At 39.1% G+C, this 24,407-nt stretch overlaps 1 protein-coding gene across 1 annotated transcript in view; it reads right to left on the bottom strand.

Annotated features, from left to right (window-relative positions):
* The window catches only part of Sema5a (semaphorin 5A), a 313,257-nt gene that overhangs the window by 129,044 nt on the left and 159,806 nt on the right, over positions 1-24,407 (bottom strand). Inside the window, exon 5 of the mRNA XM_042695214.1 lies at positions 3,133-3,195. Within this exon, the coding sequence (XP_042551148.1) occupies positions 3,133-3,195 (63 nt within the window). The remainder of the gene's footprint in view (positions 1-3,132; positions 3,196-24,407) is intronic.

Raw genomic sequence — 24,407 nt, 5'->3', positions numbered from 1 at the left:
AAGTATATTTGTGGGCTGAAGGCCTTTGTAACAATTGGCTGCCTGCAGACCACTAGTGCTCCAATAATGGCGCTAAGATTTAACCTCTCAAAATGTGGCTTCTCCTGTGTTCTTACAATGATAGATGGTAATGGTATTAGGAGGTTGATTAAAATAAGAAAAGAGGGAAGCTCTCCATTCTCACCTCTCACAACCAGGTTGTCAACATATTTGGGAAGCCAATACTTCATTTTGAACATGTGACCTTCCAGTGCACATAACACACATGTACATAGGCACGTGTGCGCGCACACACACACACACACACACACACACACACACACACACACACACACACACATTAGATGAGGTCTCACTCTGTCGCACAGGCTGGTCTTGCTGGTCTCAATCTCCTGGGCTCTAGGGGTCCACCTCTGGCCTCAAAATCCCAAGAGACTGTGGTATTACGTATATTAACCACTATATCCACTTTAATGGTATACAGGGGCTATTTAAAATTCTAGGTACATTTATCAATACACTAATACAACCTAAAAGCAAATGTGATTTATCTTTCTCAGAGTATACAGTCTTTAAGATTTATCTTCATTTGTATTACCATATTAATCTTAAAAATCTGACTTTGAATCGAAGTATAATTACCGAATTTTGCCTCTACCCCAACCCATTGAAACCAAAATCATATGAGCTGGAAAAGAATTGTTTTAATCTCTTTAATACAAATTTTCCTTCATCATATGGGAAAAATCAATTAAGTATAGTGGTAATAGTCCCTTCAGAGAATCAAAGACTGGTTACCTATTTGGCGATAATGGTGCTATTCTTGTGGATTTCACTTGCTTAATTCCTAAACAATAGATATTCATGGTGTAAGGTAAAATATGGGCCAGTTTTGTTTCAAGATATACAATTTGCCTCCCAAAGTAGTAATTGTATAGCAGGAAATGGAAAGTACTCACATTCTTCTATAATCAGGCACTTGTGGACTAGGTATGGAAGAAAGCACTGAATCCATTAGGTAATTTGGTGCTTTCTTTTAAAAAGAGACACCTAAGTCCATAGATGAGGGCAGAATTACTCTCAGTGTTTTCAAGTTGGCCAACCTCATCCCCAGTTCAAGAATGAAAACACACGGACAGAATTGAAATGAATGGTATAAATGTTGCCATTTGTATGTTTACCAGTTTGGAAATGAGTTTGGGCAGCTCAGGGACTGGTAGAATCGACTAGTGGTCACTTGGGTTGTCATGACTGGCTGGGCAGGGGCCAGGAAGCAGCGAGTCCTCTTACAGTGTACCGAATTGGTCCCCTCAAAAGAGTGATTTGGTCCCCAGGCCAGTGTGGTAAAGGGGGCAAACTGAATGCAGTTCACAGCCCTGATGTGGGCCTCAGGTATCCAACCCCTTGCTCCATGCCGCTCATGGCCACTCTGTGTACTGTGTGCTCAAGGCGGTTGAAGGGTCCATGACACCAGCAGGCCTGGCCGCCTGGTCCAGAGCTGGAAAATTAAAATGCAGGATGGAAAGAAATGGCTTCTGGGATTTTCTAGGACTCATCACGGATGCAATGTGGTTGGTCCACACATGCTCTGTCTTGAAATCTGAGGTTAAATGCCTTTTAGTAAGTAGCCTTTACCAATTCTGCCTTTTTATCTTTTGTTTACCAGGCTAAGGCTACAGTTTCTCCTGACTTCTTTTCCTCCTACCTATCTACTTTTTAAATGCCAGTTTTCAGAAACCTAACAACTACATGGGCTGAGACTTGCCTCAGAAACTGACTCTCAAAATGCTGAGAGTGAATGCAAGCAGTGAAATGAAATTAAGTAAGAATAAAAAAAATGGCATCACATTTTCTTTTTGGAGGAGGGGGAGTTATCAGGGCTTGAATTCGAGGCCTCACACTTGTGAAGCTGATGAGAAACCACTGTATCACACGCCGCCCTCTGTGTTTCCTGTGTTCAGATTCCCTCCTTTGAGACAGTCTTGATGATTTTTCTGACCTAGAACAACAATCCTCTCAATCTGAGCCTTCCTCACAACTCTCCTAATCTTAGCCTTCTGAATAGCTTCAGAAGACAGGCAGATACCACTGTATCCCGTGATGGGGCTACAGGGACTTAAGAACTTTTCTTCCTAGGTTGTCCCTGAACCCTGATGCTCTTATTCTCTAAAGTCACTACCATTACATGCATGTACCACTAGCACCCTGCCTGCCTCTTACAAACTCTTACAAACACACATAGCATGAGAACCATTTGCTAGTATTCTCTGTTTGTGCTATACTGACCATTGGCCCTGGGCCATCTTTACCCAGCAGGCTCCCCATTGCACTACCTTTCTACTCTGTGTGCATCTTCTTTGAACAAAAGCCCAAGGCACCATTGGAAAAGCCCGCAGCCAGGAAAGGAAGATCATTCACAGAACGAGTGATATAGTGAGTCTGTGTACCAACTGAAGGAGGGACTCTCTTCCAGAGAATCAAGGACAAACTTTTAAAGAATCATGGCTGTTACAGATCCTGCTAGTTATATAGGCCTGGAAGGCAACACATTTGCTCAAGAATGCATTCCTAGGCTTCACAATACAGTGTGTTTTCTATAGGAAGTAGGGCACATACATTTTAACCCACAAGAGAGACAGTTTATTTAAAGGAATGCCAAGATAAATTATGAAATGTGATTTAAATGATTTCTGCATGCAGTTTTATTGAGTTGGGGATGTGGCTCAGTGGTAGGACATTTAACTAGCATGCACAAGGCTCTGAATTTGACCTTCATTACCATAAAAATTTGTATCTTACACATATTTTCTGTAGTGAACTAAAAATGTATGACAGAACTAAAATAAAATATTATTTTGAAAATATCCTCATTTTTTCAAACAATATGAAGGCAGTTAATTTCAAATCTAAGTTTAATGACTAAAATCTACAATTAGATTTGGTACATACATGTACATAGACCTAAAATGGAAATGATGGTTGGTTGTTCTAGTTACTTTTCATGTAATCTTAAAAATTTGACCATTTGCTGTATACTTTTATGTTTGCTGGCGTGTACGTTCCAGGACATCATAGAGCCAGGCATCAACACGCTTTCCACGTGGTCCTACAGGCCCTGTGGGGACAGCTTACCTTTGACTTTCCCTTGCTGTAACAGGCCTTCTGGGTAGCCTCATCACATCCCCACTCCACAGCCTGCGGGAAACATCAAAGCAGAGCAACTATTAGGGTTTGCATTGAGTAAAAGGGGGAAAAGTAGACAATCCTGGGAACCAAGTCAGCCCACATGGCACATACTGGAATCAATCCTTTGAAATTAAGACAAGATTTACGCTGAATATATGAAGCCCAGTCATCAGGTCACATTTGCGTTTAAAACGTGCTGAACATCTGAGTGCTCGATTCTGCATAATAGTAGTAAGGTGGTTAGGTCTGGTTGTTTTTAGAGAGGCAGGTGATAAGAGCTGGTGTTGCGTTTACTCGAATCACTTGTGGAAAACCACAGCCACAAAAAAAAGATGCTAGCGTTCCTTCAAATCTATGGAGTTTATTGTAGCAAATGCACATTCAACAATAACAGATAACCAAGTGAGGATGACCATGCATATCCTAATAAGTAAGATGCGTATACACAGGACAGCAGAAAAATACATAGCCCATGCAAAGAAAACAATTTTCCCTGAAACCAGAAATCTTCTGTTATTATTCCCAAATATTTAGACCTATGGCTTTTAAGCATCATTTCTCCGGCTTTCAAAATTCAATTTACACTGACCAATTTTATATCTGTATTTTCATACTTCCATTCACCAAAACAAGAATGTGGGATTCATCGAGGTATCAGGTAGTACTTGCTTCACAGGGACAGAAATTTCTAGAACATGCCTTTACTGAGACAAATTGTTTTGCATATTGTGGGCATTGCAGTTGCGTTTACTCTACTATTTCTTCCCTTTTTCCCATGAGTACAGTGTTTCCTGATCACTGTCACCCCTTCCTTGGCTTTTCCTCATCTCCCCCTCCCATCCCTGACCACAGTTACGTAGTTAGCTTTTTACATAGTGTGCATTGGATGCAATGGCTGCGTTCACTCACCCCTCCTCCCTCTAATCCCGTGTTCCCCTACTTTGTACCCCACCAAAAACCGTGTGGTTACTTTCTACTATTCCTTTGGGTATTAGTGGGTGTGTGAATTTTGTAGGATAAAATAGTTTCTCCATTTCTTCATCAGCTACGACAATTACATTCTATCTTACTGCTATGATGGAATTTCTAAGGAATTTGAGAAGTGCATCAATTGGTGGGAATATGTATTAGTGCCACCACTATGGAAACCCGTATGGAGTGTCCTCAAATCACCAAAACCAAATCCTGCTGTACCACACTTGGATATATGCTGGAAGAAATGTTGGTCAGCATTACAACAGAGACACCAGCACAACCACAACAAACCAGCTAGGGAATCAGCCGAGGTTTCCATAAACAGAAAAACGGAATACGAGATTCGGTCTGCTGACACAAATAGAATATGATTCATGAATAAAATTATGTTATTTTCAGGAAAATGGATGTAACTAGAAATCATGTTAACCAACATACACCAGACTTACAAAGACACATAACACAGCTTATCCCATAAACAGATTCTAGAGTTAAGAAGAGGGAACTAACATAAAACAGGGGACTGTAGAGGGGGGAACCTAGGAGTTGGTGATGTGGCCATATGTTTACAGACATTTTGGGCATGTAGGAAAATGTCAAAATAAAAGTCATTAAAATAGAAACTACTCTTTTACACTTATAAGAATTTTTCAAAATTCCCTTACACTTGGACAAACAGTAAAATCAGGCCTAACAAAAAACAATCTTTCAGCTATCGCCAAAGAAAACTGCATAACAGGGATTGTCATAATATGCTACATTATAGATACCTTATCTTACTTATCTTACATTTACTGTAGAGGCTATTAATATTTAACTTTGTTAAATGTGAGTCCTAAAATGTATTTCAGAGTGATGGACATCCTGAATTTAATACAGAAACAACCCTACACGTGTATTCCCTTGTGCAGATGTGGGGACTTTTGTCTGTGTCAACACATGAGAAGGGAAGTTCATAGTCCTTCCAAGAATATTCTCCTGTTCATCAACTGAGTGGCAGCAGTAAAATTAGAGCTCATCAGCCTCTGATGCAAGCAGTGACAGAGACTTCCATCTAGGATAGAAAGAAGAGGCAGGAGCTTGCACAGAATGTTGCATCTAAATCTTGTAAGCAACTGATAGATGTACTAAATGAGATTACTAGATTATGTTAAACTGATTTGATCTCTAACATTTGGTTTGTAAAGTTCTCTTAATTTTTTTTGTCAGTCATGGGGCTTGAACTCGGGGCCTAGATGCTATCCCTGAGCTCTTTTGCTCAAGGCTAGTGCTCTACCACTCGAAACCACAGCACCACTTGTGGTTTTTGAGTAGTTACTTGGAGAGAAGAGGGATTTTTCTGCCTGGGTTGGGTTTGAGCCATGATCCTCAGATCTCAGCCTCCTGAGTAGCTAGGATAACAGGCATGAACCACTGTGCAGGGCTGGATTCTATTTTTTATTTAAATAAAGACATCCATGCCTCCACACACACACAAACATACACCCAAAAGTCTATCTGTCTGTCTGTCTGTCTATCTATCTATCTATCTATCTATCTATCTATCTATCTATCTATCTATCTATCTATCTATCTATCTATCTAAATCTATCTATCTATCTATCTAAATCTATCCACACACATACACACATGTATATACATTTATATGTAAGTGTATATGTGTATATAAATTTTTATATGTACACATACATATATATTTCAGAAAGGGACTTAGTGCTTGTATAATGAAGAGTTTTAGCTAAGGAGGCATTCAAATGGCTCTTTCTGGAATGGTGATGCTATTAAAAGTTAAATATTGCCAGGCACAGGTGGTTCATGCCTGTAGTCCTAGCTACTCAAGAGGTTGAGATCTAAGGATCAAGATTGGAAGCCAGCCACTATAGGAAAGTCCATGAAACTCTGAGCTCCAATCAACCACCAGAAAATGGAAGTGGTTCTGTGGCTCAAAGTGGTAGAGTGCTAGCCCTGAGCACAAAAGTTCAGGGACATTGCCCAGGCCCTGAGTTCAAGCCTCAGGATGGACAAAAACCAAACAACAACAATAACAAAGCTAAATATTAATAGCCTCTACAGTAAATGTAAGAGCTATGAGGAGCAGGGTTTGTCCCAGGATTAAGACGAAGAATATTTATTAAATGCCATCAGAATTGTTTAGCTCCTGGTGCTGCAAGGTAAGCAAACAGCTTCATAAGTCTGCCTACTACTCAAGTGGCCTTCACATTTTCAAGATAAATATTGACCAGGGACTGGAAGGGAAAAGTAATAGAAAAAGGAATGTGAGAGTTTTCATAAATATTTCATTACTTTATTTGGAATACCAAAACATAGCAAATGTTCACACAAGTTTATTAGACCAGTAGAAAATAGAACAAATCTTATAGATTTTTCTCTAGACAGTTATTAAAAGTAGAGAAGTTCCTTTCCAGAGGCATTTTCATTATGGTATCACCAGTGTGCCAATAATATTCAAATCCAGAATTAATTAAAGACCATGATTGCATAGCTTTTCTGTGGGCTCACTTTCTATACTAATAGAAGAATGTAACTGTACTTATAATGTAAGATACCAAGTGGGGACACATTATTAGACACTGCTGAACTATAAATGGAATGCAGAATTGAATTAGAATTGAGTTTCAGATTCATCACATCCTGTTTTGCTTTCGCTCTGTGAACTAGACTTTGTCCACCAGATTACTTGGCAGAAATGAGGAGAATTGGTCTCATGGGAGACAAATGTACATAACAACAAAACTTTCTTCTTGAATCACATATTTCTTAAAGTAATCCACTCTTTTGCTTGGGTTTAGCTTCTTTTAATCTGCTTCTAATTTCCTTTATAGTAGGACATTCATTCTAATCAATGAAAGACCTTTTAGTTAAACCTCCTTCTAGTCTCAGTGAAACCTGTTATTATTATATATATCATTATTTTGGAACAAAACTCTCTATTGATTTGAGAAGCCATCTTTATATGTGTCTTCAAATTCATTACACACACATTTATACCCATCTAAATCTATCTTTATGGCTGTGAAAACAAATGTCAACTCAGCCTTATTTCCTGAAGACTTTAAAAAAATCTGTACTTTTTTATCTTTAGTTTTTATTCTATTGCACAATATGATAGGCGGGAAAAGTAATACTAATTCTCCATTCCATTTGACATTTAGTGTTCTTATTTTTTTAGTCACAGTGCACATACAGGAGTAATTTTAGGGTTACTCGGATATAGAAGGAAGCAATGAAGCATCTGTATGTTGAAAGAGAAGGCTTCTGTTTGTGGCTCATTACACAGGCTCAATAACGCCTGTGCCCTCACAGAACATACAGAAGTCTGCATTATTCCCAGGCACCCATTATCTTTCTCATTTCATAAAGAAACTTTAAGTACCTACCAAGTACCATACACGCTGCTAGATAAAGACCTGCTTACGAAAAACAGGCACATGTGGCACACACTGGTATTTGTCAGATGTCACTTCATAATCAGTGTGAGTTAGCTGCATCAGTCTTTGTGGTGGCAGGTGAAATTTGATTGCACAACAGCACTCATTTTCTGCTTGGATTTACCACACACAGGTTCACCCGGGATCCAGTGATACACTTGAATGTACAGAATCATAGTTGTCAAGCCACGAGAGTGCTACAGTCAGACCTAACAAGAACAGAGAAGGTGACAGAAAATCCCTTCGCAGGTGGCAGAAACACTGGTGATGGAAGGAACCTCCAATCCTTTTGTGAAACACTCAGTTCCCATGGGGTACCCAGAGTGGTTCTGGCATGATAAACGGAGCCGTGATCCCAAGAGGAAATCAGATGCTCTCCCATTCCACAGCAAGAGAAGTTGATCCAACAGGGACCATGCAATGGCAGATACTTCTCATAAAAGTAAAGGGAAGACTATCTAGGCAGATGGGCCACTGCTCTATTAGCAGATGGCTCTACTAATTAGACACTGGCACAAGATAACATTAGAAAACAAGCTTAATTACACAGCACCAAAAATTAACAACCACCTGAGGGCTTTTTTTCATATGTTTGCATTCAGATTCTTCTGTCATGTATTTCTGGGACACACTGGAGACTGTTGCATTGTCCTTTTGATTACAAAGAAATTGTCAGGGACTATGAGGCCACATCCTTGTTCAAGTCGAGGAACATGCAAAGAAATTGGAAGGAGCAACTGTGATTGAATGTAATGTGAATAACATGACAACTTAAGTTAGCCTTGAATTTGGATGTCTTCATTAATTACTTGTAATGGCCACCCATGTCAGTTTCTAAACATGTGACACTTGAGTTGAAACTCACTGTGTGTACATTTCAGATCACAGAGTAGGAAATAGTTACTTTGGAAGGAGTTGTACAATATTTCCACTTCTTAGTGGATGCTAAATGTACCTGCCCATTTTTTCATGCTTATTCACAGGATACTTGCATTTTGGATCATGTCAAATAGAGACAAGTCCAATTATTTTCTACTGACAACTTCTAAATCAGAGGATATGAAGATGTCTGAAATCAACCCCAAATTAGAGGATGCACCTTACTCTTAGAAATTCCCCCCAAATTATATAATATTAAAATCTTTACATTAAAAGCAATTTTTTCATATAATACCAAATTAAACTTACTCTGATTAAGTGAAGATTATGTAAGATTACGTTCTTTTGTCTTTTTCTCTTTTTGATATTAGAGACAGAATAGCATATACTGGGTGGGTTTAATGTTAGATATTCATTTGTATAGCTTGATGACTGGAATCAAGGTATACATAGTAATTCCTTCTGAAAACTAGGAGAGTCTTTCCTGTGCCTCTCTCTCATAAACCCACCTGTCAATCCTTGGAATTCCCTGACTGGTAGACACATTGGTTCTCTTTCTGTCCCAATCAATATAGGACCTTCTCACTCTATCTATTTTTTTCCACAAATGTCTCTTTTATAAGGACACTAGCAATTAAACTATGTTGCATCCTAATATAATATTATTAGTACAGTATTAATTATTTTAAATTATTTCTAGTATTTTCCTATTATTGAGGTGTATTTATTTTAAAATTTTATTTATTGTAAAGATGCTGCACAGAAGGGTTACAGTAGTAGGAGAAAAAACAAGGGAGAGCGTAACAATGCTCTACAAGATTGTACTCATTAAGGTATATTTATATCAGCAAAGTTCCACTTTCCAAGTAAGCCTACACACTAGCATTCTGGGTAGGTTTTAATGAAAGATGGCATAATTCAGACCAGTATAAACAATGAAACATGAAAGTAGTTTTGCATTGACAACAGCATACATATTATGGTCATTACTCTAGGACAAATCAGTTTCCAAGTCTAATGCAAAATAGTGCAAATATCTTATTAACTTGTGGTGTATTAGTTACAATGCTAAATGTTTTTAATACATTTATCTCATTTTATGTGATATTATTGTAAAGGTATAGGCTAAATGATTTTCCAAAGGCCTAAAGATATCAAGTGTCAGACCAGGATTAAGACTTCCTGACTCGGATCTGTGACTGTTCTCTCATTACCGAATTTAACAAAGTAAGTACCTCCCTGGTTATCTATTCTTCTTGATTTGTTTCTTTTTTCTTATAATTCAGCATCGTATATACCCAAAGGGGGAAAAATGAGCATCTCTAAGTTCAGATCTGTGGCCATTCAGTAAATATTAATCATAAATGCCATTGATTTCTTTGTCGTGGAATGTTTTCATTTTTAAAATCTCTGGACCCATTTACAGCCCAAGTATTGATTTTAAACAGCATATGATTTATCCAATGAAACTCCTATCATCAACAACTGCATGACCAGAGTATGATCTGAGAAATCTGAGTTGATTTTGTGAGAGCAAACATCCAACAAATGGAAAAGTACACACTGTTCTTGACATAGCAGCAAAGCTCTACTTTCAGAACAGGCGTAAAGCTCCCATCACTCAACCCTTAGGCCATCAAGGGCTCCTTTGATCCCCTGGAATAAAAGCAAAGCCATATGGAGCATCCCACCAAGTTTCCAAGTGGCATTAACCCACTCTTTGGATTCTTTGGGGTGGTCATAGAACAATGGAGACATTTGTTCCACATGATACGGCCTAGGTAGGATCTGTGGACCAGCTCATCGCACTTCTGGAATACTCTTCCTTCAGAAGCCCAACAATCTAATTCCTTTACCTCATATAAACCTTAGCTTAAATGTGCTTAACCATGGATGGAAAACTTCAATGGGGAGCTGGAGTGTAGCTGTGAGACTCTGGTTTTGCTTCCCCAGAATGAAAACAATCAAGCAACACCAGCCCCAAAATGTTTATTATTATTATTATTGTTGTTGTTGTTGTGAAAATACCCTACAGAGGGTTACCTTACATGGGCAAGATAGTGAGCACATTTCTTATCAAACATTGTTGCCTCCTCCTTTGTTTCCCATACATCACTTCCCCTCTCCACCCCTCACCCCCACACTACCACCACCACTACCCATCTGTCCCCACAGGAAACAAGTTGTTGGGGCAGATGGGATGGGCTACATGGTGCAATTACATGTCAAACAAACACATCTAGCCAGGATGGGGGTAAATGGTTCCAAGATGCCCTTCCAGGGTCCTCCATGGGGAAGGGGTGTATGAAGCCGGTACCTGGCAGGGGTAGAGCAAGCCCACCCTATACTACATAACAACACAAATAAACCAATGACTGCTTCCTCAAGGGAGAAGCCATTAAACAACAGTATCCAGATTATGTATGGGTGCTGTTTCAGTTTTCTACTTCTGAAAACATACAATTGTACATAAACCAAGGCCATGCAAATAGGGCCATGTTCAGTTCTTTGGTAGTGGAGTCTGAAATGGACCTGTTACTGCATGCTCCACAATAAAGCAGGAAGGTCAGGTAATGTGACCATAAACTTTACTTCATGAAGAGATTCTGAATGCTTAAAATGTTGTTATGCAAGGGTGTCCGTGATTCTTAAATAACAGAACTAAAGCATAAACCATTCACCAAAACTCTGAAGCACCTGTGGAGTGCCAGGGACCCAGGAAACAGGACTGATAAGTCAGTGTTTTGAGGAAGCAAATGCCCCTGAGAAGTGATTTCAATTGCCTTGATTGAACCTAGGGACAGAAGATCAGAGTGATGGAGGGTGAGCTCCGAAGCTCCCTCTCCCCTCCCCCCCCTCCCCCCACCAGCATGGACATCCACACAGGCATGGGCTGGAGAGGAACAGAACATGATACTGTCTAGTATCAAGGTTCAAGTCCTCCAACTCTGAGGTATCAAACGACGATTGCACTTCAAAAGCACTGCTATTAGGGAAAGTCATACTTGAAGCGAAGGCTGGAAACAGCAGCTGCTCCTGGCTGTAATTTCCAAGAAATATTCTGGCTTCCCAGATTCAAAAAAGTTTTTTCATGGCTCCAAGTAGGAAAGCCTTAAAAATGGCAAATAATCCAATTTGTAAGACTAAATTCAGTGAAAAATCCAATTACTAAAGGAATGACTATTTTTATACATTAATTTCCTAAAAGTATTAGTATGAAAGTAACCCAATTCAAAATCAATCAAGCATGGGATAAAAGTATTGACATCGGAGTGGGTCCAGTCCCTAAGACTATTTTGCCTAATTTAATATTTCCCAAATGCAATTCATTGGAAAACTCACACTTCTAAGGCTATATTCTCTCTCTCCCACCCTCCCTCTCTCCCCCTCTCTCTCTTTTTCCCTCTCCCTCTTTCTCTCCCTCTCTCTCTTCTCTTTCTCCCTCTCCCTCTGTCTGAGATTGCACTCGAACTCAGTGTGTGATGCTTTCACTCAAGGACAGGCACCCTACCATCTGAGCCACACCTCCAATCCCTCCATCCCTTAGTCTTTCATGACATTTAACCATGTCCTATGTTACACAGATGATGCCATTAAACATCACAATATCCATAATCTGCTGCTTGCAGGAAAGAAAATGCCTACCTCACAAATGAAAATTGGGTTATTCCTCTCAAATAACATCCATTGGCATATTCAAAAAGGTACTGAAAAGGAGTAAGTTGATTATGGATACTTGTAAATAATAACAGAGATGAGCTTGCTAAAATCGATCATTTTATGAAATAGTGACATGAGAGCTTACAAAATGTTACTTATAAAAAGAAAAGGCAATGAGGTTACCACCAAAAGAAATGTGTCTGGCATGTTCTTGATGTCTGTTCTCCATCAGAGTGTCCAGGTTACCACAGTTCAGGCTGAATCAAGAAAGTGGCATTCAGTTGCAGAGATGGGAGGGAAGGGATGGTAGAGGAAAATCAACAATGTTTGAGAAGAAATGTACTCATTACCTTGCTCATGTGATTGTAACCCCTCTGTATAGTATTTTCATAATAAAAACCTTATTTAAAGAAAAAAGGAAATAAAAATACTAAAAAAAAAAAAGAAAAATTGGGTGCCTATGGCTTATGCTTATAATCTCATTTACTCAAGGGCTGAGATCTGAAGATAATGGTTCAAAGCCAGACCAAGCAGGAAATTCTTTGAGACTCATCTCCACTGAACTACCAAAAAAGCTGGAAGTGGAGCTGTGGCTCAGGGGGTAGAGCACTAGCATTGATCAAAAGAAGCTCAGGGAATGTGCTTGAGTTCAAGCCTTAGAACTGGTATGAGCCATGTGCTCGCACATACACACACACACACACACACACACACACACAAATAACAACAAGAAGCACATCTGATGTGTATTGTAAAGATAAACAACTTGGCACAATGAGGCCTACCTGGGAACATTCTGCCCAGGATAATCTTGCAGTGTGGCTTTTACTAACATATTTTTGCACAGACCTGTTGACTACAAGCAGTTGTAGTCTAGCACTGTAGGGGAAAGTAAGATAAACCAGCCTGGCCCTAATATAAGAATGAGCTTCCAAGCCAAATGATGACATCTCATCTGGGGATACAGTTAAAGGGCTCAAAAGGGACTGAATATAAAAAGTAATATGAAGGACCAGGGGTTTTATCTTGAGGCAACATGAAACAGATGTAGAAAGAGATGTTAGCAAACACAGCATGAATATAAATGAAGGTGCAGAAACTCTGCAAGCCTTTGTTTGGCTTAGAACTTTATTTTATTAGCGTTAATAAAATATTTTTATGTTTTCAGGAGGAATATTCTACTAGGGATTCTCTGGGTTAGATTTCCCTGCAATGCAAAGTCACTCATACCAGGGCCATTGGTTTGGGTCTTATTATTATTGCATATGTTGGCTAAATAAAATTGAAGACATTCTATGTGAACTCTCAGTTTAATAGCCAATATAGATGTAAATGTATGAGTTTTTGTTCTCAGTTCCTCTTTGAATCTTTTCTATGTTTTGATTCTTCTGAAAGTAGCTTCATGAAAACAAACAATATATCATATCCGATTAACGCTCCTTGACAAATCCAAGTTACATTGTTCTCTCCAAATTTGCTAGATTGCTAATAAAATCCAAATTATGGATGTTTATGAGGGAATTATTTTATGCCTATGGAACCACTAAGGATTTTCTCATTATTCAAGTTATAAATGCTTGCTTCTTGAGATGTATCCCACAACTACAAAGATAGACTTTCTTTTCAGCTGGAAAACATATTGATCTAATTTGTAAATCTCAGGATGTTTAGAAAATTCTTTTATGATCCTTATTCAGCATCATTTCTACAAAAGTTTTGTCTTCCGTTAAGAAAAATGAAGATTGGAATATGTTTTCTGCTTTACCTTTGGGCAGTCATGCTTTGTTCTTATTGTTAAAAATGAACGAATAACTAGATGATATACTTCTGTTCATGAAAAACATGGTTCTACAACAATATCTAAGCATCAAGTGAGAATTTAATGAACATTATTGATATATTCATTTCCAGTTAATACTTAACAATTCCATCATGTTATGAATACTTAATTTTTTTACCTCAAATAATTTATCATTAAACAGCAATGGTGTTATATGACATTTATTTCTCCAAACTTTTTTCTGCTATGGGAAAATATATTTATTTATACACCAGATGGAGCACTGAAACATTATTATTATAATTACTGAAACACTTGTGAGGATAAAAAGCTCTAAAGCAATAAAAAATTTGAAAAGGCCCAAAATGTTTCAAGGGTGAGAGTAAGAGTATGGCCTTTTGCTGTCTGTAATGTTTAACATGCTGCGGTTGAAAAAGTGAACTTTAGGCTATAATTTTATATTAAATCAGAATGGACATGATGTAACTCCCTACTCTATCTATTTTCATTAGTTCCCTTGCTGTATAATGAGCCAGGAATGAGCATTATGCACATTCACCCAACTTCCTGGGGCAGAATTTGATTTTGAAGTACATTAATTGCCCACAACTATTAAAACTGCTTTGTGGCGTTGAGTGAAGTCTAGAAACTTCAATTTGCATGACCCTGAGGGCAAGCCCTTCCCCCAAAGGTATAAACCCTGTGTCCAATGAATAATGGGAGAAGAAAGGATTTTTGCAGATGAGATTAAATTAAGAACTTTGAGAAAGAGAGATTTTCCAGTCAAGATCTGCAATCTGTCATGTAAATCTATGATACATCTTCCTCGTGATGGATGTCAGGGGAGCTGTGACATGGTGGAGGAGCAATGTGACCTTCGAGGCAGAGAGAAGTGATCCAGACACAAGTCTAGGGAAGCTAGAAGTCACCCCAATAGATGCCAGAAGTTGCAAAGACAAGATGCTTCTCTAGAATCTGGGGAGGAAGCAGGACCTGTCTGGCACCTTCATATTAGTCCTGTAACAATTATTTTAGAGTTTTGGAAAGAAATAAACTTCTGTTATCTTAGCCACCAATGTATGGCATTTCCCTACAGAAGTCCCAAGAAACTCATGCAGACAGATGTACAGATAACGCATGTGCAAATACTCATAGTGAGTGAGCTTTATGGTAGATTTTTTTCACCTTCTTATCTCTGCTGAACTGTAGAGTGGTCCCACCTCTACAGGAGGACACACTATGGAACCCTAAAATATACTCCTTTTACGTAAGAATGATTTTGAGCTCAATGATTTATGAAATCGTAACACAGGAGGAGCTCTGAAAAACAGAACCGGCTTTGTTCTTCTCAATGAGAATTTGTAAAGGAAAACAGTAAGACCGCTCTCTCTTTCTCTCATCTGTCTCAGAAATGCATCTTTATCATCTTAAATTTATGAAACAAGCCGTCCTTTGTGAACCTGTTTTTCTTGGTCACCTTCCTATCTTGCCTCTCAATTCAGCTGAAGATAGCATTGAATCTAGCTAATGATGGTATGGAAAATTGAACTTTTAGTCATCTTTTGAGTTTAGTCAGCTCTGGGTATCGCCTGCATATACAATGAGTTAGACATGGCAGTATACTACTGTTTGTGTTTCTCTTATTGTCTGCCTTTTATTACAGGATTCCCAACCAAGAACTTGAAGGTCGTAGAAGACCCAGTCATGGGTAACAAGGATGTCCAGAAGAAGACACGTTGTGACCTCGCAGGACTGCTTACACACCTCTGTCATGGAGTTAGAGATGGAGAGATGGATGAAGGAACATTTCCTATGGCAACCAAGCCTTCAATGGATGTGTAAGCTTCTGACTGGTGCATGAGCAAATAGAAGTGTGCTCATACAACTGAAACAAAGCATCAGTCAGTGCAAAGGGCTGGATCTGGGGAAAAAGCCCATTAAAGGGATGAACTGAGAGATTTCAGGCTGAGGGGAATGTCATATGACTTTACCATAGGTATCCACCCCAGAAACACCCAGAACCTGGCCAAGCTTGTCAGGTTTATTTTTATGTATAGATGAACTGAAGAGATTTTTATGTATAGCTGAACTGGGTAAGATTTGAAGCAAGGAATTGACACAGTGAGATGGTGTCTCTAGGATATGAGATAACGTGGCAGGTAGAGAAGCAAAAACTGAAGAGAAGGTGAATGGTATAGACGCCACTGCAGCACAGAGCAGGAAAGCTTCCAACATTAAACGGACAGCCAGGTACTTCCTAGCAAGAAGAGCAGTGTCTGTTGAAAAGTTATAATACAGGAGATGAGTAGAGTTAACTCACACCCCTTTTTGTTCGTTGGGGTTCAACCTGCTTGCTATGCTCAATACTCTGAAGCCTTCTTCATACACATGTAAGTAATTATAGCTTTAGAAAAAGAAAACCAACTTTCAATGCTGTGAGGAGTAACAACAGTCAATCTACTTCAAAAACAGCAAAATCATTGATGGAAGGAATACCAAATCCATGCAATGTTTGGATCATCACATATCTGAATCAAACACACCTTAGTTCATTGGTAATAAATTCTGTTTTCAAAATAGAAGAAAAACAACTTAGCAAGCAAAACTATATTAATCACATGATAGGTACCTCTCATATCATAGGCATTCAAAGTACTTCAGTACAAGAACTTCTTTTTCAAAGTCATATCATTATGATTTATTTGCCTGGAATTCCATGTCCTGAGTCAAACAAATGAGATGATATAAAAGAAATGACACAAACAGGAATGAAAAATGAGGGGAAACTTCTAACTTTTGACCTCCAGCATACCAAGCGAGCTAAACAAGTTCAAATTTACAAGTGGGAAAATAAGAAACACAGAATAGCAGATTGCTGTTTTTTTCTTATCATTATGAATCTTAGATTTCTTTTAGATTTTTTATTTATGTAAGAAAATTCTAAAAAAAGATCATGCTGTAAGAAGCCAACAGCCATTCTGCCTATGATGTCGATAAGGACTTTTTTTTTTTAATTAATCAATCCTCTTTGGAGTTCTTGTGAGAAATCTGGGTAGACTGTGTCCCATTTATTATTCTTCACACGAACAGCAAATATTCAATCAATGCTAATGTTAAGGATTACTTTAGGGATGACACTAACTTCTCAAGTTCTGAATTTGAACATGGATTACCGTAGCTAGCTTTCTACCAGCAGTGTGCATTTTATCATCCTCCACCATAAGTGTGTGCAGCAGAAGGCTATTCATCCAGCTAGAGGTGACACAGTGTTGCCAGTGTAACTGGGACATGGAGATACAAACCAACAACGGAAGCCAGAAATCAATGTGGAACAGTAACACTGAGTGCACAGAGGGCTGCAGGGTACACTGGGGAAGTTAGTCTACAGGAGACAGAGTCCAGTCCTACCGGGAATTATGCCAGCACCTTGCTGCCCACTGTAGCTCACTTTGGCAGCACAGGGACCTAAGAAATTTGCGTGAGTACTACATTCATGTGACAAAGAAAGAAAAAATGTGCACATGCAAGACAGAGGTGAATGGAGTCCCACCTGTGACATGCCACATTTGAAGTACACATACAAAATTCAAGACAACTACTTACTTATTACTGAGCTGGTTTTATGTGTTGCTTTAGGGGAAAAAAATGCTGTCCTATGGGGCTACCATGTAAGCTCATGAGCACTGAGGAATCCATGGCTGTGTCTGGAAGTGGTTGGAAAGGCAGTGAACTGGATGTTCCAATCTGAGATTCCATGTCACTTGTAGAGGTGAATGGAATACGGGAGCCAAGGATATCTTGGCAGAATATGAGCACTACAGAAGAGAGGAGGATGAGGAGCCGTGGGGCCTAGCACAGCCCTGGGTTCTTCTGCTTATGTGGGGTTGGCCTCCCTGCTTCCTTACCAGCTCTCCCAAACCATCACTCTTTCCCCAACAATTCCACAATCTCCTCCACTGTCCTCCCACAGCAGTGGCTGTCTGAGTGGTCCTCTGCCTTGGTGATCACCCAACTGACAGAGAGCTCCACACTGGACTGGGGAATGCTACAATTTACATGAATATTAGGGAAAAGCTTACCCTCAAGGAGTTCTAATAGATCCGAAAAAAGTAATGCAAACATTCATCCCATTTCCTATATCCCACAGATCTGATTAAGCTGAATAGTTAAGTACAGCTCTTTAGTCTCCATTTTTTCCACACAGGATAACTTTCTGCCATATACTTCCCCCTGCACCCTCACTCAAGGCAAGTGATTTAATGAATTACGATAATTGCATCTCTTTCTTTTTTATATTCAGGGCTACTGTAGTTCTGAAAATGAAGGTCTTTATACAATTAAATAGCAATTTTAAAATATTTAATTGCATTTTAGGGTAGAAATGATTTCTGGTTTGGAAAACTATCTCTGCTATGTTTCCCATCATTTTCTTCACCTATTTGAAGACCCCCTCTGTCTCTCACAACTATTTTAACTGGTCTTCTTTCTGTGGAGTTCTGAAAATTTTTATATAATTAGGTTTAAAAGAATTTATAAACATATTATGCTTAATTACCTAAATTCAATTGAATATGGTATAAAAATCTCTAGCCAGTAATCTTTGTATTTCAGAAACTCAAGCTTGTAATCCTGGCTCAAGCTTTAATCCTAGCTACTCAGAAGTTCTGAGACCTAAAATACCACAGTTAAAGCCACCATGGCATCCACAGAACACTATCTCCTTAAACAGTTTGGCTGAAAGCACGGCTTAAGTCATAGAGCACCAGGTATGAGTAAGCAAACAGACAGCATTAGGCCCTGGGTTCAAGCTTTGGTGCCAAAAAACAAAAATCTCAAATTCTCTAGATATTTGATTGCAATATTGCCAAAAGAACTCTACTTGTCCTCTAAGAACTGGAAGACTCAGGAAAACCAACCCCAGAATTATGAAGTGACTTTTGCATTGCCATTACATTAGTAATAAATACAAACTTTCTAGAGCACAATGATCTTAATAAAGAAAGGCAAACTCATAACAAGCAGCATTAGGGCATTTCTTGAGGATTGTCTTTGCTTACTCATGGTGCAAACACAATAGGAGGCATTTGAATAGAAACCTAAACTAACCTGTTATAATCAATTGACTGGCTCTGTGCTGAGAAAACGGCACAAAATAAGCAAGGCTCACTATTGAATTACATTATTAGATAGTCCAGTTTTAACTCACATCTAATATTTACTAGGCATCTATCCTGTGACAATGTTCATTGTTCATACAGCATCCTGCCTGTTAGCAATTCTCAGCTTACTTCACACAAGAGAACAGTAAATGGAAAGGTATGTATAGCTGGGCCTGAGTATCTGAGGCAGACTAGTTCCAGACCCTTCATGGATACCTAAATTTGTAGAACCTCAAGTTCCTTATTTAAAAAGTAAAGTATCTGCACAAAACTAGCACACATTTACCATGTACTGAAATGCTCACAGGTTTGTGATAAATACTACAATGCAGTACCATGTATACAGGGAACAGGACACAGTGCTAGAGAAGATGGAGGATTCCGCAAACATGCTTAGCCCAGAAGCCATCTGAGCAGGACTAGAGAAACAATGCAAGTTCTTCTGGGAGAATAAACAGGTAGATGCAGGTAGGAACTGGAGAAAGGATATGTAGCATCAGCAAAAAGAGGAAATTCATTTCACATTCAAAGAATTGCACAAAATATAAATGTTAAGAATGAAGCCTAGGTGGAAAGGGGGAGAGTTAGCACATCTCGAAGCCAGAATCAGGATATATCTTACATGTTGTGCCTCAAAGTTATTTTATATTTAGGGATGTTAAGCAGAAAGGCAAATAACAGTTTGCAAATATTAGACATGAGGCACAGTATGGGCAAGAGAAACTGAGGCACACACACCGTAAACAACTGTTCAAGCTCAGAGGGCACAAGTTCTTACTAGTGCTTAGGGAAAAAAGATGGAATGCATAAGGTAGAATAAACAAAAGGGCAGAAGGAGGTTAAAGCCTCTGGAGACAAAGCAAGAAGTTACAGCTGAGAAATCTATATGAGTAGAATCCCAGAAGACTGAGTAAAATGGTGGAGGAATATGTGCAGGTGCCCCTGAATGAAATGGAAACTAACAATGCATCCATTACTCAGGGCATGAGTGATCAAGTCAAATCTGATCTCAGGTCTGTGTGAGGTGTGACATCCAAATGGCGATAAAGCTAAGATGCAAATAAAGATTAAATACTGCTTATCTTCATATGTGTCCCTATCCAGAATAAAGAGGATCAACCTACTGAGGGCAGTAGAGGATGGCTCATATGTTTTATCATTTTGACTTCTATTGCATTCCACTTCTAGGAGTAGGAAATCGAATAAGAAGACACAACATAGCGTCTTGTACATCTCGTTGCAACTCATCAACCTGTATCCCTATTTAAACAATTTGTGTATAGAGGGGGTAGTGTAGGGAGTGTAGTTGTGGAGATGGGAGGGAAGGGATGGTAGGGGAAAAACAAAGGAGGAGGCAACAATGTTTGATAAGAAATGTACTCACTACCTTGCTCATATAACTGTAACACCTCTGTAAAGTATTTTCACAATACAAAACTTATTAAAAATAAAAGAAGACAACAGCTCACACTGTCACAAATCTGTCTCATGTGACTGTCAACATACTGTGCCCACATCAAGGTACTGGCTGTATCAGCTTAGTTATAAATAAGGACCATCTCAGACCTTTGTGCAGCAGACTCTTGACTTAGAAGCACATAAAGATAACATGGCTTGAGAAGTATGATATTGAGAGGTCACACTCTGAGTGGCCTTTCCTGGCAATGCTCTCTACAAGATACAACACTCCCACAGAATATGATTTAATAATTAACTTAATGGATTAACTATCTCCACCAAGAGTAACACAACTTTAAACAGCCATATTTTGGTTTAACAATTTTATTTTTTGCACTTTGAGGTCTGAGAGCTCCATTGTAGATTCTAATTAAATTTTAAAAAACGAATCTGAGAGTTTGGAAGGACTCAATGAATCTAGCATCAGAAACTTCCAGGGAAATATGAGAAATCCAAGGTGAAGGACACACCACAGTTGTCGTCAGATGTACCTGGCTTTCAGATCAAGAGCAGTGTGAAGTTTGGGAAGATCACTTTGTGTTTCAGAACACATCTTGCACATCTGTAAACAGAGTAATTAATCTCTGCCCATCTTGGTTTATGTGATTTGTTGAGAGACTTCAGGAGGTGAATACAGAAGCACTCTATAAATCCTAGAGCAGGTGACTCAGCAAGCGTGATCGGGCCTGGAACTTGTGGCCTTCAGTAATTATTAAGTTCATTCTTGACGTCCAGTGATTGGTTGGTCCATTAAGTGGGTATGGCTTAACAAGGGTGAGAGTTCTCCACTCCCTGAAAAGTTTAGTATCTGCCAATAATCCAGAGAGTGATTTTTCTTGCACAGTAATTAAATACTGAGAAAACCCTTTAGTTTTTATCCCTGTTGACTCCTAAGAGAAGTGAATCTGAAGGCATTCAACTATTCCTTGGAATACATTCAGTTCACCTTTTTCCTTTCTGTGGTTCACACTGTACATGGACTATTTATTACACCGGGAAACTGACAGCCATTCTAAAGGGAAAATTAAATCTTTGTATATCTGCCAAAGCAATCTATTTTACATTTACTCTATATAGCCTTTTTTCATTCCTCATAAAATTTATTTGAAAGTAGATCAAATATAATAAAAGTTTCTGTGTCATTCCTGCAAACAACTACCCAAACACTTAAAAGAGATGGGATTCTGCCTGGATTGAGGCCATCAACGATAATATCTTCTTGTGACCAACAAAGCCAGTGAATAACGATTAAAATAAATGCCATCAGTCACTTCTCTCTTCCTGAGACCATGTACACTCTGGGTGATTCGCAGCCCAGACACTAGAACCACCCACCAGTGTGTCCTGAGCATGACTCCCAGGTGTCAAAGGGCATCTCAGAAACAATTCTGCATGTTTGGGGAACAGATTACACCCAAGTGTGCAACTGAGGCAGCTCATGGGCATCTGAGGCCCTGGAGGTGGACAGGAGGGAGGCCACACCACAGAAAGCTGGGGTAAGCAGTCTCAAAGCTGCAGGGGATCCAACAAGCTTCCTACAACCAAGCGAAAGAACATCAAGAGGTAAAAGGGTCTTGATGAGAACTAAAGAGAATTTATAAACGATATTTAGCACAGTGACCATACATAGCAAGTTTACAAAGGTTGTTATCCATATAATTACTTTAATTATTTAAAGAAAGGATCATTTTAATCCTATTCTAATCCTTCTTGTTATATGTTTTTACCTGGAAACATAGTTACTAGGAATAGAAAAACTCAAACACTACTGGGGAATGATTTGGCTTATTTTTTATTCTCTAAAGGTCTATAGTAACAAATATTTCCACACGTGTGCATGAGAAATTACTTTTTGCTTTGAGGAAGATTTAAAAATAAAATTTCAAATAAGTGCCTGTGGGATTCCAAACAATTTGAAAAGCTAGATCCATTCAGTCAGCAGGAGGAAAGGAAAGGATACAGACGTCTGCCAACAAAAAAAAATCTGTTCGGAATATTAAGTTGCATATTGCATTATTTGGAGAAAGCTGGAGTAATGCGACGCATTGAAAGAATTTGTAAAACTTTTCTACCAATGAAAATAACAAAACTGACCATTAACATTTGACTTGTTCCCTAGCTCATGAAAATCATTAGAGTGCTACATTCTACTGCCAGTCTTTACCAATGACTTGAATATAGGTTCATATAAAACAAGAGAGAAGCTGTCTTTAATGACCGCAGTCTGTGCTGGGTTTGAGCACTCTGTGCGATTATACCGAGAGGTCAATTTATCTTCCTGGGTCATAGTTCATATCTCTAGCACACAAGCTACACTGTAGAAGACAGACCCTGTGGCCCTGGTTTCTTTTTTTTTCTTGTAGCTATTCTCCATATACAATCCTTTATACATTGTGGAGCTGACTTGTCTGTTCTCAAACTCCCCCTTGCTCCATCTCAGCCTGTCTCGCCTGCAGAGACTGATAAGATGTGAGTTGTGCTGGTAAGTCTATTTTTGTGATTGCTGTTAGGCTAATTTTAGGATGAGAAACTCTCAAATGGTAGCCATGTGCCTACTTTCTCTTTAGAAAATATGCATTGGTAATGAAAGGTATAAATAAATCAGAATCTACATTTATTTGATTAGACCCACGGAGTAAGGTAGAAGGATTAAAACACAGCATTAAGACAGACTATGGTAGTTTTAGGTTAGGTCTACTCTTTTAGACTTAAAAACATTTTACATTTGCCCATCAAGTTTCTCTAAGCCCTGAGGAGTCTGACTGGTAGAGTGGGAATAAATAATGTATACAAACAAGAAAAAGAAGGGCAGACAAAGGTAGGGGAAACTCGGAGAAGGGAGTAAGCATCAAAATGCTCACCTACAAGTGAGTACTACTGTCTGTTTCAGTAATGTTTGTGGCCAGTGCTGGACTCTCAATCTGCATATAGCTACACGTTCAGCAAACTATTTCATGAATCAGTGAAATGGGAAATGGAGTCACAGAAAACACTTTGTGGTGCACAGCTTTGAGGCTCGAGTGGGTGGGAGTGTGGCATGTACATGCTGACCCCATTCTACCCAGGTTCGTTACTACGTGATGAACTGGGTGTTCCCAGGGGAGCCCAGGAGTAGAAACACAAATTAGGAAGCACTTCTCTGAGTTTAAACATAAAGGCATCAAGAACTGACTTCTGCCTGAAGACAAAGATCGCTCTTGAGTAACGCAGTCCTTCATCAGTACCAAATGTGTGATCTGTGCTGGGGGTTTGAGCCTTCGGGCCCGGGAAGAACAGAGCAGGGGGACATGGACCACGGCCAAGAATCAAGTACCTTTTTCCATGAGGTTAACCCTTATTTGATCCCCAAAGAGCTGAGCAAAGATGTCTTTGTCTGGACTTCCTTGCCGCTTTACTCTTGGGATTCCTCATCATGCTGTTTATCCATATTAATATTTAGGAATAAGATGTTAAAGGAAGGTGGCCAGATGTGAACAGAGTTAATGCAACTCTGCTTTCTATGAACGCCAAGAAGTGTATTTCCTTCCTGAAGCAATGGTGTAGGAGCCTACAATTGAAGCCAAGTGCTGCTTCAACTTTGGGAAAAGCTGGGGGTCTCCAACATTCTAACTGCATGTTCTCTACTCTTCCTGGGAAGATTCCCTAAACTAGCAACCCTCTTTATCAAAGGAACCAGGTGCAATTCCTATTTGTCTATGAGCAGAAGTCTTCATTTCCCAGCTGCCTCATGGAATTTACCCAAGCAACGCAATCGTGTTTTCCTGTGGGGCTCAGGGGCACCACACAGTTTCATAGTCCCCAGATGCTGATGTAACCTTGCATGCTTTGCAGCTTCTTCCCTCCCCTGGGTACAATTCCTAA

This window comes from Dipodomys spectabilis, unplaced genomic scaffold (assembly GCF_019054845.1).
Source record: "Dipodomys spectabilis isolate Male_0828 unplaced genomic scaffold, ASM1905484v1 ptg000179l, whole genome shotgun sequence".
Taxonomy (NCBI): domain Eukaryota; kingdom Metazoa; phylum Chordata; class Mammalia; order Rodentia; family Heteromyidae; genus Dipodomys; species Dipodomys spectabilis.
Note: the sequence above shows the minus strand (reverse complement) of the source record. Positions and strands in the feature narration are given on the sequence as shown.